Here is a 20295-nt window from a genome sequence, read left to right as displayed (position 1 = left end):
GTCCTGTGAGATAACAGGAAACTGAAGAAGCAGAGGAACTGGAGTAGCTGTTACAGAAAATAATCAGTGCTTTGATGGGCAACAGGCCAACTGCACTAATAACGATGTATACGGTTCACATTTAAAAAGCATCTCTACTCAGGTAGCAGTGCACAAAGCTTAATTACAACCTCTCTGTGTTTGAATGTAAGAATTACTTTGCCCAACATTAAAATGAGGTTGTTTCTGGAGTTGGAACATCACAGACATCTTGTACCAGCAGTATCAAAGAGCTTGCTGGGTTTGGTTTTGTTTGTTGTTTTGGTTGTTTTTCTACAAGGGAAAAGTTAAGGTTCTAATGGAAAGAACAGGGCAATTTAGGCAAAACTAATCACTATGAAACTGTAGACTCTGAATATGAATTCAACTGTGATCCTCAGCTCCTATAAAAAGCACAGCCAGTTCTTTAACTACTACAAAAGCCAGCTGGACAGTAGCATTCATATGCTTTGCTTGTGCTCCTGGACTGGTCCAGATAAAGAGCACCACACAAGGACTCATCAATCCTCACGCTTCTTGAAGCAGCAAGAGTATATACTTGGTAGCATCCCAGTGAAGCAGTCATTAGGCCAATATATAGGCTAAGGTGGTTTGGACATGAGCCCAACTAAAGTTAAAAAAATCCAATTTCACAAAACTCCTTATTTCAGTAAAATTCATGAGAGTATGTGTCTACAGTGAGCCACTTCTGAGACACTCCAAAGTGCTGTATTTTCTGCAGTCCTTATCCAACAACCCATTACCAAATTTACACCTAAGTTTCCAGTTCTTTTCTTCCCCAGTATTCCTTTTCTCAGGGGGAATTTTTCCCATGAAGACAAGAAAGGCAAATCTCTTGAACTGGGCCCATTTTGCCTAGCACCAGAAAGTCAGAAGTCAGGCTCACACCAGATCACTTTCTGTAGGAGCTTAATTGGGTGCCATGCCTATTTCCTGATTTACTTCTTTTTCTTAAATTTAATCTTACACAGGAGGCCCTCACATCCATCTTCAGCATCACAGTGGACTGTCTGACCTTCTCCAGTATCAACTTCTGTCTCCTCACAGGGAAAATTATGACCTGTAGAGAATACTATGCAAAATTTAAGCATTACTGTCATTTGTTTTTCTGGGCATTTTCCACACATTTTGTCACAGCTTTGACACAGATTTTCACCTACCTTTGTTTTCCCCATTCAACCTCCGCCAAGCACTCTTCTACAAAACATTTTTGCAAGGGGAACTAAACTCCACACTCTTATACCTCTCTTCCAATTAAAGCATGAGAGATACCCATGTATATTATTTTTACCTCTGGCTGTGAGATTTACTGTCTGCGTTTTGCTTAACTCTTTCCATCTTTAATAGAAGATGTCTTTTAAGATGCTCTGGAGAGTTCTTTTCTCATAGCTACGTGTCACGGTAGAAAATAAAACTAATATATGGCACATGCAGGGGCACTCAAATACCAAATGACAAGGGACAGTCTCTAATCTGCTCTTTCCTCCACACAATTTACAGATTACTAGGTTTTCTGCCATGCATGGATGAGACCAGTGAGGAAAACCATGACCAGATCAATTACATAATGTGCAGCACCTAGGGAATAAGACTGTGCAACAACAGTAGCTACAAAGCCTGCCTATTGAAAAACCCATACAATTTTTTATTTTAAATTCTGCCTATGTAATTAATATGACTTTTCAGGTATTCTAATGTACAGAAAGCTGCTTCTGGCTTATATTCACTGCACCCATTCTGCACATTATGGCTGTGAAAGTAAACAGCACAATTTAAATCCTTAAACGGTGTTCCTTCTGGGCATAATTTCTCAATGAAAAAGTACATTTGAAACTTTTTTAAGTATGAAAAATTATAGAGTTTTTTCTTAGCACTTTATGGAGATTATTATGCTTCAGAAGGAATGGTGATGTGAAATATACTCTGGGACACATACTAGAAGTGGGTCAAATAAGATAGATACAGAGGATTTAACTGACATGGTGGGTCTACAGACAAACCATCACAGGTCAGAAATAGAACTGGGAGTCCTGCTTCCCATTATTAAGCTTCACTGACAAAAATAATAAAAGAAAACTTCTGCACATTCATTTCAGCATGACTCATTACATATTAACAGTTTTAGTGTTATTAGCCAGCCCTTAACTTTCAGCAATCACTGTCATTATTCATACTGTGAGAATGCTTAAGGGCTTCACTGAAAGGGTCAAGGCCAAAGAAACACACAGTCCAAGCCTTAAATAACCTGAACTCTGGAGTTTATTCAAGAGTACACCTACTCCTTTTTGTTTTGAATTTTTGTTTGACCTTGACAGACATCATGGAATTCTCATCCTGATTCTGAACCCTCTTCAAAGCTTGCAGAATTCTGGATGCAGGTTTACACTAGGAATCAGTTTACTCTAAAGCAAGACTTTTCCAAACTTTCCCAGCTCCCAGCCCAACCAGGCATCACTCCTCTGTCACATAACCAATGCCCCAAACTTTTCCCACTGCAAACCAGCTCCAGAGGAAGCAGTGGGAAGGTCACAGTCTGTCATTGTATCTGCAGTTCCAGTTATTGTTTCCTTAATTACTCGTCAATACAGACAACAAATAGACGGATGTCCTACAATACACCCTCCAGCACTCCATCCTGAGCCTTCCGCAACTCACAGAATGAACTTGGTTGGCATTATTACTTTTATTATTACTATTACTGTTTGATTTGTGGTTCTAAAATTAGAAAGGTAGCACAATGAAACAGTGCAGTTGCTTCCAGAAGCCCAGAAAAAATTAAAAATAAACAAGCTATCCCTTTCCACTAACAGCATTCTACTTGGAAAATAAAATCTGGTTCAGAAAGAGACATTTTTTAAGAGAAAAATGGGAATGTCTAGATCTGTCATGAAGGTCTAGAAAGGAAAGGCACCGTCTGTATTTCTACTGTAAATTTTGTCCAAAGAGTCACTCAAAGTATATGTTGAATTTTGAGGTTATGGTCTGTTCTGCCCCCTAGAACAAGCTTACTAGGTTCCTTTGATGCACATATAGCTTCAGGATGATATAAAACCTTTCCTCACATTACTACCATTACACAAGTACAGCATCAAACCTTTGTTTGCTTAGCTGTTCCAGCAATGCCATTGAGAAGCACTGCCAGGAAGAACAAACAATTAATGTTCTTTATTCCAGTGGTTCAACTTCCTCAATAAATAATTAGTTGCTCTGGATCACAATACACAGCCTCAAACAATAGTATTTTTATAACGGATGATGGTAATAAAATTTCAGTAGAAAACCATTATTCTGAAACATTCCAAAATGTCAAACCACATCTAATATTATGGGGATATTACCAAGCCAACATTATGAGAGAAAGTATCTCCAATATGAGATTAAGTTCATGCCTTGCCTCTTGCACATAGCATAATCTTGCAATTCAGGCTTGAATTTCAGCCTCTCACTTTGAGTGACCTCTTAATTTTCTCTTACTATCTCTTATTAAAATCACCAAGGCAGAAATAAAAATCAGCTATGTTGACATATTAGGAACATCATCTGCTCACAGCTGATCAGAAAAGACGGGTCCAAAAGGGATTTTAAGAGGTTATCTACACTTTCCCAGTGCTCATGGTAGGATGAACTTACCTAATACATTCCGATATATATTTGTCCAACTTGTTCTCAGAAATGTCCAGTGAAAGCAAGTTCACAGCCTCCTGAGGCAATCAATTCCAGTTTTTAACTAGTCTCACTGTTAGAAAATTCACACCTCATGTCTCTCATAAATCTGACTTGCTGGAATTTATGTTCCTTATTTTCCCTGCACCTCCCCAGCAGACCTTCAGAGGAGCTTATTTCCCTCTCCTGCAGCAGCTGTTACCTGCAGGAAGACCACTACCACACCTCAACTGTCTCTTCCACAAATTAAAAAGTCCTAATCCTTCTAACCTTTCCTCACACATCAAATTTCCTTGATTTCTGACCATCTTTGTTGGCCCTCCTCCTACTCTATTCACATCTTCATAAAGTATGGAATCAAGGCTTCATGCATCAGTGAGCAATAACCAAGATTCACCTCAATTCAGGCACCATACAGAAAGACCAAGCAAAGCCACTTCAGGGTAAACTCAAAAAGACCTCTTGAAGATGACAAGTTAAAATAAACCTGCAGAGTACCCCTGACTTCAGAAACACTTGCTCATGGTATACAGACCCAAGACCTGATCCCTCCTCTAGCTACACATTATTATTTAAACACAAGCAACCAACCAAGCCCATCTTCAAGCATCCAAGCAATTTGCATACAGGAATCCAAGGAGGAGTTTTCACAGCTCTTCTCTGTAATTTTTCCGCAGGCTTAAGAAACACCAAAGGGCAGATCTTCACAAGCACCAACTGTTACACTCCAACCATTTTTTCCGCTCTCCCAAACCAGCAGTTTCGGATGCTGCTGTTACAAAATTGTCATGAGTGATGTCAGCTCCATATTCCCTTCAGCTTGCAGATTTAAGACACGTTTCTGGCCAAAGAACACTGCTTCAGCAACCAGAACCAGGGTTCAGGAACTGACTTTTTAATACATTTGCCAGAATAAGAGCTAGTCACTGCAGTCTACCACATACCATTTCCAGCTCTGTTCATTAATGATGTTAAACAAAGCAAGAGTAGATGAACATATTGCTGTACTCCTATACTCGCTGTTTACAATTGTACCATATGACAAACTGCTGAAAACCTGTGTAGGTTAATATTTATGTAAGCAAGACTGTCAACACTTAATATAGAAATATGTCGGTTCCCGACTGCACACTGCATAGATAGCCACGTATTGAAAATACAGCTACCTGAATGCCAGCAATATTTCCTCACTCTGTTTCAGGAACTGAGCTAAAGCAGGCAGAATCACATCAATCTAAGCACGCTCCATAGGCAAAATAGTTGGACTTATTTGCCAGAGAGACAGACTCATGAAACATTTGGGTTGAGCAAAATAAAATTCTGGTCTCATTTGTATTCTATCGAGAAAAAGTAATAAAGACATTTTTAAAACTACAAAGTAATGAAACAGAAGCAATGGTGCTAACTAGCCCTTCATTATTAAAGTAATTACTTAAATAGATCACTTAAAATTTTGCCCTGTAATATCAGCTCCTGGTATACAGAAAGGAGCCAGTACCAAAATGACCTACCAAGCACTAAATTATTTTTGGTAGAAAGGATATTACACTCCATGCTACTCATCAAAACCAATCTGGTATGAAAAGCATTTTGCTCGTTCAGGCTACTCCAGGGAAGACCACAGGCACATTTGAGAGTGGAAAGGATTAGAGATAAAATACAGGACATGGCCAACAAGGGTTCATCTGAAGCACTAGGTTCATACAGACCCAGACAGAAAAGAGAGGGACTGAATGAGGGGGAAAATCAGTATTTTGATATTCCTGATCACATAGAGCAGTCTGAATACAAGTTAGCATCTGTGACTATAAAGCCTCCTTTACCATAAAAGCTTTGGGCTAGGTTTTCAGGCTACCTTCCTTTGCCCCAGACACACCATCCTCAACAGACATACCTTTCTCATCACCTCCAGCTCCCTCAGTTCCACATTTTGGTGCACATCTAGAAAAACCAAAGAGGATCCATTCCTGCTTCAGCCGAGTTTTATTTCAGATGCTTAGTCAAAGGCTTGACACCTATACTGCCAAGCAAATAACTTCTCAGGAGGGCATTTATTTATTCCTACTGTTAACAAGTTAAATGGTCACTGACAGCATTAAATGATGCAGTGGAAATCACCCAAGTACAGAAGTCACATGCCCACACAATGAGTATTTTTAAACAGGGGAGGGACACAGGGGCTTCTTAAAACCCAGTGTTCCTGTGATATATTTAACTGACATCAGTTCTGAAATGATACTTCTCAGAGGTATAATAGGCTGAAATTGCAGCACTATTTAAAATAGCACTTAGCAGGAAAATGTGAGATGCATGTTCTTCCATCACTGCAGACAGAGAGATTTGACTATTTCTGACCCAAAGATGATAGCTTCAAATTTCAGCAGAAATGAGCAGCTCCTGAAGACCTGCTTAAGCCACATTATCAAAGAATATTCCAAAGCTTGCCCCGGACTCCAACTAGCTTCACTAATAACGTTTAGATTAGATTCATTTTATGCTGATTAACTTCCACTGAGTCATTTCCTCCCAGTTAAAACTCCATAGGGCAGTGATTCTTAAGTGAGCTCCGCCACTAAAGACACGAAAAGCCCAACAAAAAAGACAGAAACCCCAAGAGCATCACTCTGTGATGACTGGTAAAGCAGCACTAACTGATGCTGAGTGAGGCACTGGCTAAGTAATTTGAAATGTCCTGCCAAAAGAAACATCTTCCATCCTCCAGCAGGAAGAAGGAGGGAAGTTTTAGAAGGCCAAAATTTACAGCTATTTCACAGAGAATGTAAAAGTACCCTCAGAGTAATCCTGCAGTTGATCAAGCACTGCAGCTATGGTGCTGGTGCATTATATTGGCTCGACATTTCATTTTTGTTATAAATGATAATGTGAGATGTCTAATTTTGCCACGAGCACAAGCAAGCAAACCAGTCTGGCTCAGAATAGAGACAGTGTCACTTCAAAGTCCATCGGCCCTGCAAACCATAACCTGCACACCATAAACTGTTAGAGTGACTGTAAGTCAGCCAAGAGAACTAAATATTCAATCAACTATCAGTCTGATTTTACTATTTTGCCTGCTAAGTCTATCTGTTTTAACGAAGTATTAAAATAAATACATTATTGGAAGAGTCTGAAAGTCACTAATAAAGTTACAAAACAGGTGGAAACTGTCAAATTACATCCCCACAGGAAAGTCACTGTTATCATTTTACCTACAGAATGCTCTGTTCCCACTGCAGCAAATCCACCAGCACAGCTGCCACGCTGAGGAGCCCCAATTAACAGAGTCAGAGCAAGCAATGGTGTTCAGGAGACCGGGAACCAAAAAAGCAGGCAGACTGGAAGGGCTGGAGCGGGAGGAGCCAGAGGAGGGCTCCTCTTGACAAGCTCGTAAGGGCAGAAAGAATGGAAGAAGCCAAGGGAAAAAGAGACTCTAATAGCTAGACAACGGCAAGATTCCATATATTCAGGAAAACAGAATAATCAGGGGCATTTAGCTATGGATGAACAAGAAAATACAGAAAGGGTCATATCAAAAATCTTAAATTGAGGGAGAAAATATAAGGTTCAGGAAAGCAGAAGATCAGAGCAAGGAAAAGAAGAAATATCTACATGACTCCAGTCAAAATCACCCATGAATACTTCAGACTTTTCCCTAGTTTAAAATCCCTTCCACTGACCACCATTTACACCCACAAATAAGTTCAAACTTGGGTGGCTCTGAAGGCGCAGAGATTCTCCCCTCTGACATATCTGTGAGCCCATTTTTTTTACATTATTCTGCTTTGCTCTTCCTCTTGGGCATCATGAATGTCTCAGAATATAAACTAATCCAAGCCCCAACTGCTGTAACAGCAGTCCGCACTGAACTGCCTGGAACAGCTGAAAAAGTCACATCTCTGGGGGGGCTGCCTCTGGTGCTCCAGAACCTCCTGTATTATCATGAATCAAGGCACTCAGGGCTGATAAAAATCATCCCTCACTAAGGGTGGCCTCACATGATAAAGATCTTTAAGGTATCTGGTCACCAGGCAGCACTGCGAGTGTTTTGTTGTGCTCCAATGCTGCTTTTGCTGTGAAACTGGAGTAAAGACCTAGAACATCCTCTCCAAATTCCCAACTTCACCATGACGTCCCCTCAACACTAGACACAATTTTTCCCCTCTTTCCCTGTCTCCTCTTTTTCCTATTTCCTGCTAATCTAGTTGGCACCAGGCTCCCTCTTTTCTTCATTTTGCCACCTCCAGCACATCCCAAGCTGTTCCCACACAATCCCTATGGCCTGTGCTATCCAGATGAGGGTTCTCCTCCCAAACATCTCCCCGACACTTGATGCCTTGCACAATCTCTTCTTGGTTCATACCATGATCCCTAATCCTCTATACAAGGGAGTTTCATCTTCCAAGGCAGTGACTCCTAGATGCCCACTGCTGCTTCATCTGGTCACCACCACTCTCTCTTTCTCAGCCAATTCTCTTTGAGGTTCTCTCAAATCCTCACCATGGGCTCTCCACCTTGGCTGATCATTCAATATCTCCCCCCTCTAATTAAATAGACATACCCTGATCACAGATCTATTAGCCTTTGGGACATTTTTCATGCTTTCAGCAGTGTGATGTCCAAAATTCTACCTTCCCTCTCTTTACCTCCTCCCTTTGCTTAACTACAGCTCTGTGTTTCATCTCTGTTTGCCCTGTCAGTCTCACAGTCATCATGGATGAGCTCTTCCTAGCAGGGAGCCTGGCTTACCATATGCTGATAAAACTGTGTAAATGTATGATGCAGTATTAGCAATGATACCAGTAATGATGTTCTGCTCTTAAACATGTTGTCCTGAGAGCCACTTCTGTGTCTAAGAACAAAGCCTACTAAATTCAGGCTTATCTTCTAATTTATCCTTCTTACAGGCTAACACGAAACAGGATATACCTAAAGCATACACTGTTTTGTTTGTCCTTAATTATAGGCAGTATTATGCTGCCACAGCAACTAGGAAAGCTTAAGCTGCCCTAAGATGATACAAGATACTGCACAATGCTACACACCCTGCGCCGTCTCCTGTCCCCGCTTAGTGCTGTGCCACACGCAGGTCATATTTACTCTCTGGGGACAGTTAGCAACCACATTCCAGCAGCCGCCGCATGGCACCAGCAAGTCGAGGCAAGCCCTTTGGTGGAACCGCTCCATCTCCATTTCTTGCTCTCCCTGGCTCCATGCAGAGAAGGAAGGGGCTGGGAAGCCATCCCCCTCCCCAGCACCATGCAGTGGGGAAGACACTACAGGCACCAGGCTGCTCCAGCCCACTAGATTCAAAGGAGGGATTCATTAAGGGGAAAAGGCTAATTATACATCTGGCTCCCCCTGAAACAGTGGGATGCCCCACTCCTGCACATCTGTAGCTCTCCCCCAAGTCACAGATTGCTCAACCACCCTTCTTGACCAGCTTCCAGCAGTGACCAAATGGTAGCAAGAGGAAGTGGGGCACTGTGGGGCATTTAATGAAGAACGGTCGACGCACAGAGCAGCTGCTGAGCTGCGTTAATGCCAGCAAGCCATCACGTCCCTGAATAGCCCTACAGCTCCTGTGATATTGCTATGACACTAAGAAGGAGGGACAAACCATGCATGGGTTCTGGATATATCTGCCAGCAAGGCAGCCTTAATCAGGAAGATCTCGTACCCCACTTCCCTAGGTAATTAATTCAAATTTAATCTTCCCACATCACCTCAACACAGGGTTTCTTGGGCATGGGTTATGCTTAATGAGGAAGCTTTAACAAGGGATTCAGCTTCTTCCCTTGACCCATCGTTCACTAAGAATTTACTACACTTACCTGCAACTACAGGAAGCGCTTCTGTTTCAACCTCTCTGACTAGCTTAACTACCATGGGTCAGCACAAAAAGGTCTAACTCAGGATCCAATGAGTCACACATTTTCTTCACCTTTTGGTGAACTACTACTTATTCATAACCCAGTTATCCACTTTATCTGTCAAAGAGATTTAAATTGTGCCAGCTCTGCACAAAGCCAGGATACCAGTGCATCCCAGCAGGGTACAGGGCAAAAGTTTATAGCTATTAAATACAGAGAACTGGTGAACTCTATTAGCAGCTTAGAAGAAATATAATTCTTGCTTTCAGAAACATCTTAAACATGACAACTTAAAAAAACATATGCTTCATTTTTTTGTGCTTTTTTTCCCCTGCATTAAATTCTGAAAGTACTGATAGTCATGGAATAATCAGGTTTAACAGGTTAGCAGTAATATATGCCTCAAGTGTTCCTAATACATCATAATCTTCTTTCACAGAATTTGCATCACTGTCAAACCAAACTACTGATTTTCGGTTGATGCTTTTAACATGTTTCTATGGTTACTTTCCAAGGTCGCATCACAGAAGCCTGAACAGCAGTTCAGAAAGACAAAAGGCATTTTGCATCCTTCACCATATTAAATAATTTATGAAAGTTAAAGCATCCTCATAGAAAAAAAAATCATAAAAGAATAGGTTCTGAGGTTATTTTCTCAGCATCAGTTTGAAGCACAGTAAAATCAATATCTCTACAAAAGCCTTCAAGAACTAGACTATTTGACTAATGTTCCATATGGTACAAAATGCTAAGGAACACATTCTAAGTTTAGATCTATATGCACAAGCCTACATGAATGCACAAGCCTACATGAACTGCATGAATGGACCTTAAAACAGAACATGTAGACATCTAATTTGCTGCTGTCAGCTTCATCTTTTAAATCAGGCACTAGGCACTGTCTCAGAAAGTATTCTAAATCTAAAAAATGCAAAAATGAAACTGAAAAAAAATGAAGTAAAAATGGTAATGACAGCCTTTATTATTTCCATCACTTTTCATTCAAAGCCACACAGATTTCATCTGTCCCCAAAACGTTACAAATTTTGACTAGCATAATGAAAGCTTGTAGACAAAATATCTGAATTCTCCTGCTTACCGCTACACTAGATCAGAGTTTATTAGAACTAATTGAAGTGTCTGAGGCTTGGAACAAAAACACATTAGTCATTTAGTGGTTGTGCTAATATTGCTATGCCTTTCCTGCAGTTTCATTAGATACAGACTGCTTCAATACCCTAATCATATGCTCAGTCACAGCACAATCAGTACACAAAGTACTGACAAGCTGTCCCACCATGCCTAAAGCTGATAAGGTGTCTGCTCTATGAGTAACCTCAATTATTGACTATATTTTATGGTCAATCTAATGACCAAATGCTTATCAGTGAACCATCAGGTGCCTGTAATAGGATAGTGACCCTTAGTTTATATGTACCATTACTGCTCATTAGTGAATAATTAGATTCTTTAATCCACAACTCACAGGCATTAAAATATGATGGAATATCCTGAATCTAGAAAAAGACAACTATGTTTATTTTAACTCTTAAGATGTTCAGTTACATTACTCAGAGACTGTATGTTACATCTTGTTAAGAAAAGCTGCTTGTAAAAAGCATATCATGTGTAATGTTTTATATCATGTCTAAATTGACACAGCTTTCCCAAACATGCAGGAATATGACGAGAGTGGAAAGATAATGGGTGTGATTCACCACTGTGATTCTCCAGTTTATTAACTTAAATGGTTTTAATCTAGCAAAGCCCAGCAAATAATTTAGAAACCCGAAAACTAGTGAGTGCTGTCTGGAAGACTAATTCATCAAACAAAAGCAGGTGGATGCAAGGAAAAGTAGCTGCAACTATACGGCTATTTCCCTGCTTCAAAGGCAGCAGTCCCACGGCAGCAAGAGCAACCATGTGACCAAACCAGTTTGAAAAGATATTTTCTTCTAAACAGCTTTGATTCTTCCTAGCTGCCCTGCCACTGCTCAAATCTTCCTTCCAGCTCACCCTTGTGCACCAAGGCCAGACAGCCACGCTCTCCCCCAAACACTGTACCTCCACCCAGCAGCACAGGCAGTGCTGCCACCACTGTCACCAGCCACCAACAGGAGGAAAAGGCACTTTAATGGTGATGGCTTCCATCTCTCAGGGCCTTGATTTGCCTCCCAAGGGAGCGGTGGGTTGGTTTTTTTTGGAGATAGCCCATTAACCTCTTACCCAAGTGCTTGTCCCTTCTCCTGCCTGTTCTTGGAAACACCTTTTTCCCCCACGTGTCCAGTTGACAAAAAACCCAAAAGCTTATTACAGCTTTATACCACAGCATGTCACAATATACCAATATTTACTTAATTGAAGTGTAGCCCACAGAAGTGTCCTATAACCATCTCGCATATCTTCTCTTAGTAACAGAAAGTTTGTTCAGGTTCCTTATTAAAAAAAAAAAAATTATCCTGGAAACAGGTATAAAGTGTGGAGCACTACACAGGGCATGGCTCATGCCACACCAAAGGACAAAGCGCAGCTGCATTCTTCTTAAATCTGAAGAATGCAAGATGAAATTTCTCCTGCATTGTAAGGGTAAACTGAGAGCCTATTCACAGCCATCCATGCCTATGAGCTGCTCTTTTTGCTCTGGCTTTCTTATTCTGTCCGTAACCTCCTGAGAAGCTGCATTTTCTGCTATATCCTCTGGTCCTTTGGTAACATGACCATTGAGTAATGTCTGGCAATTTGCTTGTGTGACAAAGTCAGATGTTAATCAAAGCCTTCCTCCTTCTATGACAGATCAGAGTGAGGAAAAAAAGCTTAAAACTGATTTAATTTCTTAATACGCTTCTGTCTGCTGGCTCTAATATTTGGCTTTGATTTTGAATACTTAGCACTTCCATGCTAGACATTCTGCATTTCTAGGTAATGAATACTTTTTTTTTTTTTTTGAAAAGCAGAACATAATTAAGCTTGAAGAAATTAAATATGACATTCAAATGAGAAAGTGCTTTGGATGAATATGTAAATTTGGGCTGCACATATGCTTTAAAAAATCAATGCATTCATTGAAAAGACTATCTTAAAGACACTCATTTTAACCACGGGTACCTCTTATCACCAAGTAAACATTTTGCTGCAGCTCTCAGCTATTATTTTCCAGGTGAGGATGTGAACTATCTAGATGGACTTTTTAGTCTGTGACCTTAAAAACACAAAGCTGACTCTCACTGAAGAACAAACTGGAGTAAAAAACAAACCAGCCAACCAAAACCTGTGCAGACCTCCTCCCTTCTCAGTCACAAGACAGCCCACAATGAAGAGTCAAAGGGTGTTATTTCACCGAATAGAGACACTAGTTTTAATGTGAAAAAGACATGTATTTGCTGCCAGGAAACCATGCCACAGCCCAAAAGCTAATTGTGCTAGGACCTGTACAAACACAGTTAATGATGTTTCAGGAAGAACAAGACTGGAATCCTTTATGCATACATGAAGAAAATCTGTATCTAGTGCTGCTAAGGAAATCACAGATGTAGTTTCCACAAGCACCCTATGAAGGTTTTTGTCTTCCAAACTAACACTGCACCCCAATACACTGAATGTTAACATACACGCATATTTTTGCCGAGCTACTTTATTCTACAACAAAACTACCCTTTTCCCAAGCTTAAGTCCCAACCATACCCCCTTTTACAAAAGGGCTCTTGTAAAAAGATGGAGGTACTCACTAGATTTGGTCAAAGAGAGGGCAATGATTTGAAAAATATATGTGTGTGTGTGATTATTAATATATTAATTGTATTTATTTCAGTAGAGAACAAGGAACAAAATGTGTCAGGCTCTGCATAACACCAGTAACACACTGGCCCTGCTATGAAGTTCAGAATTTAAGTGACTGAGGAGAGAAATGCAGTAGGGAAAGAATCAGCAATGAACTGGGACTACAGTATAACACTAGTGCCATGACTCCTTTTTCATCTCTAGGTGCTTGCTGAGAGAGGATTAGCTGAACAGAGAGACAAAGGACAGAGAAGTAGATGCTTCTGCAAAGGATTTAGGGCAGGGATGACCTTCTTCCTCAACATGCTCAAGGCTGGATGGTGAAAAGGGAAAGAGGAGATGGGACTGTAAAGGCTGGAACAAAGAACCCTGATATCCCATCAGTACTGAACAAAAACAGCCAAAACATGATATCCCAATACTTGTGGTCCCTGGATAAGCCACTTCCACCCCAGTTTCTGCCAGCATCTGTCTCTCACTCATCCTTGAAGATTTCCTCCTCTTCCTCTCCCCTCCTGCTGAGGACTGCACAACTCAAGGGCAGGAAGAAGATGTAGCATGGAAACTTTGATCCATAAGGTCCCAATGGCAGGAGAAGTCAGAACAGAAGGAACAGTGGGAGAAGGAGCCTCTCCTGAGGTTAATGCTGATGGTGGCAAAGCAGCCTGGCCAGGACTACCCACCTGAGGACCTGTTCAACATATTTATGACTGACAGGGATCAATAATGAATCTCTCTTCCCCAGCCTTTGTGAACTTTTCTGCATTTCTATTTATGTTTTTAATCAGTCATAACTGAACTTGTTTCTTGAATGCTTGCTTTTAGGGAACTCAAGATTCTTAGATGGGCTCTGGAATACTGAGAAACAAATGCTGAAATACGTTAATCAGCAGTGTGATGAAAGATCATGAAAATGCTACAAAACTAATTCAGATAACTGATAACTCTTAAAGGAAAAATATATTTCTCACTTAAGTCTCTCTCTCTCTCCAACAACAACCACAAAAAAAAAAAAGAAACAAGTGCTTTGTGAAAAAAAATTCCAGCCATCCCTGTTCTTTGGTTAAAAAATTGAAAAGAATCAATTTTGAACATGGCTAGGGAATAAGCAATGTACTAATGGGTTTTAAAATGTTTTAGCTAGCACATAGCTGCTAAAGCTATAAAACTCTGATTCACTCAAGGCAAAGACAGACTCATGAGAAGCAATTAGGGCCTGATCCAATGTACAATGATGTCATTTGCAGTCTTGCTGCTAATTTCAAGAGTCTTTGAATCAAGCCAATGACAATCATTAGTAAGGATCTGTCGCCTTACAGTAAAACTACAACTGAGTTTTGCTGACCTGCGACAGAAGCATCCCTGTGAGAAAAGATTTTAGGTCTTATTTCAGATTATTAGGCACTGATTTCCTTCAGTTCCAAGGAGGGTATTTATTTTCTGGATTCCCCAGTGCAAATGACAGTCTTTACATTTGCTTATGACATGCAGATTCACACTGAAATAAATTCAAAGTAGATTAGGCTCAATCACATTGTTCATACCCACAATATGAAATACAGTGATGGAAGCTGTGCTGCTGTCCATTCTAGGTACTTTGGAGAGGATTCATCTGTCCTTATTTAGTTAACTAAACAAGAAAACAGATGTTTGAGCTTTACCCCTTACCTTTCCTCTCCCCTCCCACTAACTTCTGACACCTATCTTAAAATGAAACAAATCACCTTCTGTAGGCAACCATTTCTCTGCGCTGACTTTAAATCTGCAGCACTTAGCACAGAGACAGAACACTAACTTACACACACCACACTTGAGGAAGTCATTTCCCAAACCCTTGTGTACAGACAGACTGTTATATGTAGGCATAGAATGCTTAAGACTCACTGTACTATGTTCTTCCAAAAAACAGGACTTGGGAAGTTGAGTTCCTTCTGAAGTCAGATTGTAACTTATAGTAAGCATAATTTATTTAACGGTGTAAAACATTTTAAAGATCAAGGAAAAGGAAACAATACAATTACCATCATGATTACATGATAAGAAGGATCCTCACTCAGTACATAAATCTGACTTTAATGCCGTTCACAGACATACGTTTTTCAATATTGTCTCAAAACATGTTCAGTTCTGAATTAAAAAAGGAGTTTGGAATGCAAGTACAAAGCCCTGAATTGTGTTGTTTCAAATACCATCTGCTTGACAGCGTATTGCATTTAATCAACATTGCTAATTACAATAAACATTTTACAAACAAAACTAAGATATCATTTTTGTTATAAGACCCAAGATTGGAAAAAAAAAAAAGATTGTTCTGGGCTACTGCTAAAAAAGGAATGTCTTAAATGGTTTCAACAGTTGCTACCAACTATGGAAAAACTTTTATTTGCACACGTAGGCCATGATACTGAATAAAAGTCTAACTTTTTTTTATTTGGATCTGAGTGAAAAAACCTTGTTACTTCAGCTTCTGCTCCAAGGAAGCCTACAGAATAGCACACTTGCTACAGGTGAAAATGGCCATTAAGGGCTAGAAAAAGACCAGCACACATTTTCTTGGGTTTTGGTCAATGGACATTCCTGCTTAGGTCTCCAGAAAGACAAATAGGGCGTCACCATCATATGCCTGCTCCCCCGTGGCAGTGGAAAGCCACAGTCACGACCAGGCGACCAGCTCCACCTCTCAGCAACCAGTACCACATGCTACAACTTCTACCCATGCCAAAGACTCAACAGCATTCCACAACTGTTCGAAGTCCCATAAGCAGTTACAGAAAGCAGAAAGGTGAAAAACTACCTTATGAAGAACGAAGCTGCAGCTGAGGTACCTGCCGAGACCCCGGCTGGAGCAACCATGCTCTGGCAGGCTGCTGAGCCACCTGCTCCCGTGGGGTCGGAGTTGTTCTGCCCTGAGCTGATCTGAACATTGGGACCATCTCGGCCACTTTCTGGTGCTGTTTCTGCCTGAAAAAAATAAAGACATATGTACAAGTTAAAACACTTGCTGAATGGCCATGACAGGGAGAAATCTTGTGCAGCACTTCCAGAGAGTGTCTTTGCAAGGGTGAAGGTGCAGATCAGCAGCAGCTGAGGAGCAATACAGCTGAACAAGTCTACCACAGTAGGTCCTGCAACAGAGAAGGATTTTACCATGACCGCGGCAGATGAGCAGAAAAACACAGAGAACCTTTGTAATGGGTAATGCACAGTTAAATACTTTGACAGGCATGAAGAAATGGAAAACGATAAGCAGAACCTCTTTGTTTTACAGTGTTATTTGGGAGCTGGCAGAACTGTTTATCTGGTTCAGTTATAACTGTCAGGAATTATTTCTCAGTGGCACATCATCTACAAGACCTATCTGTTTAAGAGGAACTAACCAAACAGTCACATTTGTAACATGTTTCCACATGAATAACCCCAAGAACTAAATAAAAAAAAATTGATTTTTAAAAACATATATACAGTCCTGTTTTTCAGGTTTATTTATCTTAGTAGCACAAGTGCATGGCATCTTTTTCTCCTCCAAACTGTTCCAGTGAAAGAACAGGAGTGACTGGAGATGCATCTTCCCCAGCATAATGCATCTGCAGTATCTGAGACAGAGTTTGGAGGGTGCTGATTATTTGGGCATTTTGCCAAATATCAGACATCTGTATTGTGAAATTGTGTCATGTCGATATCTTCATGTTTAGGCCACCAACTCTTTCAGTACCAAGTTCAATTAAGTCCCATCAGTCAAATGCTCATTGACAGTGCTGGGAAGAACTCCTTTTCAGAAGAACCTGCTCTATGTCTAGGAGTACGGAAGATTTAATTAAAGATGACACCACAATAAATATTTGTCAAAAGAGTTAATTGCTTCATGTATGATAATATATGATGTTTCTGTCTTCTGAAATACTACTTTGACATTTCCAACTAATTAGCTAAAATAAATTCCAGAAAAGGAGACAGCCTTGTAATGAAGCACAAATGTAATTAAGTACTTCCTGGGATGACACCAAATTTTAAATTTTGTGCTGCCATATATCATGTTTCAGCTACAGATACGCAGACATGGTAATAGGGCTTTCCCAGTTACATACACACCCTCAATTTTCTCATACACTTACAACCCAAACAGAGTTTTTCTCATGAGAACTGACACAACCCAGTTATTAGGTACCAAGTAAAAGAAAACTCTGCCAACCAAGGAGTACTCAGCTGGTGCATGAAAGGCCATCCGAAATTTCATCTGGACTCATTCCCATAGGCTGAGTGCTGAATTCCCAGTTCCCAGCAAAGTCAACAAGAAGAAAGTGCACCCAGCTCTTTTGAAGGTCTGTTCTTTAAAGATTAATACTATTATCAGTATTATGGAGTGGCTGACTAATGCTTTACCATAGACTGCTACTCAAAAAAGTACTTTTATAGAGCTCACCTGAGAGATCTGAGGCTGAGACACAGAAGAACATTCACGCAGATTAACTTAATCCTAGTGAAGCCACTTGTGCTAGAAGCCTAACTAGAAACTTTGAGTAACCTTCTGCAAAACCCTTCACCTTGCAGTACAGAAGTCTCAAGAGATCAGATTTCTTAGCAATGCAGGTGGAAAGACAGAGACCAAGCACTGCCAGAGATCAAGACTGGCACAAAGTATGGCAGGAACACAAGCTTTAAAAAGTGAGTTTATCTATCCCATCCATGATCTACTGGCAATGACAGCCAGGAACAGAGATGCTTGGAAAAAGGTCAAATCCCCTTATGTGGTTAATTGCTTAAAACTAAGTGATGGAGTAATGAGGACATTGAGGTAGTCAATAAAGCAGGTACTTGATCACTAATGAACTGAGGCAACAAATGTGTGGTCTTGACCTATACCAGTCATGGTAATTATATGGCATGGGGAAAAATATGCAGACTGGGAAAAATCCAGTGTAACATCTGAACTACTGTTTCATGAACTGACACAAAGTGCTAATAATAAGTGGAGTTTACTACGGATTTAGCAATTTACAGATTAAGAAATCTACACCAGAAACTCTGGACCTGGTACGTGAGGCTTATAAACTGTCATACCAGGGTGCTGCTATGCACAGTGGCTGGTGGTATGATGGCCAGCAAGAGAAGGAAACCCAACCAGCACCACTGGCAGGCTAACATTTGTGTTTGAATACTCCCATACATTCTGCTGGGAAGACAACATAACCCCTCTGTCATGTTAGATGTCTCAGATTAAAAATTACAGGGCCAAAATGAATTCCCTAGACATATTTTTCCATTCACTTTTAACAGGGGCTGTAGCAGACAACAGGACTATGAAACAGAGAAAATCCCATTTAAGCAAAATTTTGAAAAAAGACAACAGAAGCAGCAATGTGTATCTAACCAATCGTATTTTAGCTAATGCATAATCTAAATGATGGCATAATTTAAGGTTAAATTTGAAAAGTGTAACATATCTAAGAACTGACTAGAACCTGTTAAGAGATCAATTCCTGTAAGAGCTACTCACACTTAACAAAAATATGAGCAATATATAACATACATTCCTTTTTCACCACTGTTTTACTTCTATGAGAATTTAGAAGCTCACATTTCTAAGAGACTGTGGATATATCAGGCATCTAACTTGAAATAGCCAAATCAAATCCGGTATTTCAGATATCAGATGATTAATATACTTTCCAAACCAACATATCCAAGTTGGATGTCTGTAAATTGCTATTCCCACATTAGATACTTTTGAAAACATGAACTGTGATTTCTGGGTAAATTTTGAAGTTTTTTATTCTCAGTTCTTTGCATGCATGAAAGGAGAATGAGAGGAAACCAAGGAAAAGGCATTGATTCTTGTAGAGGGGGAAAAAGTGAAGTAAGACATGCGAGATAAAACCATCTGAAGACTAGTGAGGAAGACAGTCTGTATCTTTTTCATTAAGTCTTAAATTACCCAGTCAGTATGCTTAAAACAGAAGTAGTATCAGTTTTGCTGCACGATGAGAAGCTGAAAAAGCACAAAACAAGTTCTTCCAAGTTTAGGATTCATTTCAAAGACTACTTGCACCATCCGAAGTACAAGATTTCCCAGCACAACCACGTTCGGCTCTCCCTGAGACACTGTGTCTCTCAGCTGAGGAGGAGGACTCAGTATGAGGAAATTTGTCAGGTCTGAGTCATTTGCCCTGAAGCAGGAAAATTAAAGACAAGTCATGGAACCCTCCTGGATACTCCTCTGTCACACCACGGTTGTCCCTTCTGAAGGGATATGAATAAGATAAAGGGGCTCTGTTTTTAAACTGAATGCAGGAATTACTTTGTGAGTCTCCCTCTTCTCAACCCATGCTCTTCTGAGGACTGCGTGTGGAAAATACAGGTCTCTAGACGCATGCAAGCAAATCTGCATGACTTGTGCACGCAAGTCTGCACAGAGAGAAAGCTCCGATCTGCAGCTGAAGGGAATTGCGCTTCACCGTTTACTGAATTTTCATAAATCACTCACGATCAAATGCAGAAATTACAACCTTGTCACTATAAAGTGTTGCTGACTGTCCTGAATATTTAAAGTGTCATAGGCCTCCACATCCAGAGATTAATGTTTGTTTTAATTTTCTAAGAAAAAGTTAGTGAGACTAAAGCCATTTACCCTCTGGAAACCAGCCAATCCTCAAAGGAAGGATTTCCAAAAGTGCTCTACAGGACCCCTTCCCTCTACTCTCTCCAAAGGTTCATGAAAACTGGTACCAGTAAGAGCACAGCAAGGACAACACTTGAAAATGTCACAGGTGTTTTGCATACAGGAAGGACCAATGTTTCAGTGCTTCATATCAGTGCCTGCATCACAGACAGGAGGATTTTGGTACTGGGTCCCATCACCCATCCTGAAGAGATGGGAGAAGAGCTAGATGTGCTGCATCTTGGCTGGCAGCATCCAAACATGCAGCTGAGGCTGGCAGGGCTGCAACAA

The 20295-nt window shown here is 40.4% G+C and overlaps 1 protein-coding gene across 1 annotated transcript in view; it reads right to left on the bottom strand.

The window, feature by feature from the left end:
* Nucleotides 1-20295, bottom strand: part of KIF26A (kinesin family member 26A) — a 102810-nt gene that overhangs the window by 34486 nt on the left and 48029 nt on the right. Inside the window, exon 4 of the mRNA XM_074908771.1 lies at nt 16144-16310. Coding sequence (XP_074764872.1) covers nt 16144-16310 — 167 coding nt within the window. The remainder of the gene's footprint in view (nt 1-16143; nt 16311-20295) is intronic.

Source organism: Athene noctua, chromosome 6, assembly GCF_965140245.1.
Source record: "Athene noctua chromosome 6, bAthNoc1.hap1.1, whole genome shotgun sequence".
Classification (NCBI taxonomy): Eukaryota; Metazoa; Chordata; class Aves; order Strigiformes; family Strigidae; genus Athene; species Athene noctua.
This window is presented reverse-complemented; position numbering and strand designations above follow the sequence as displayed.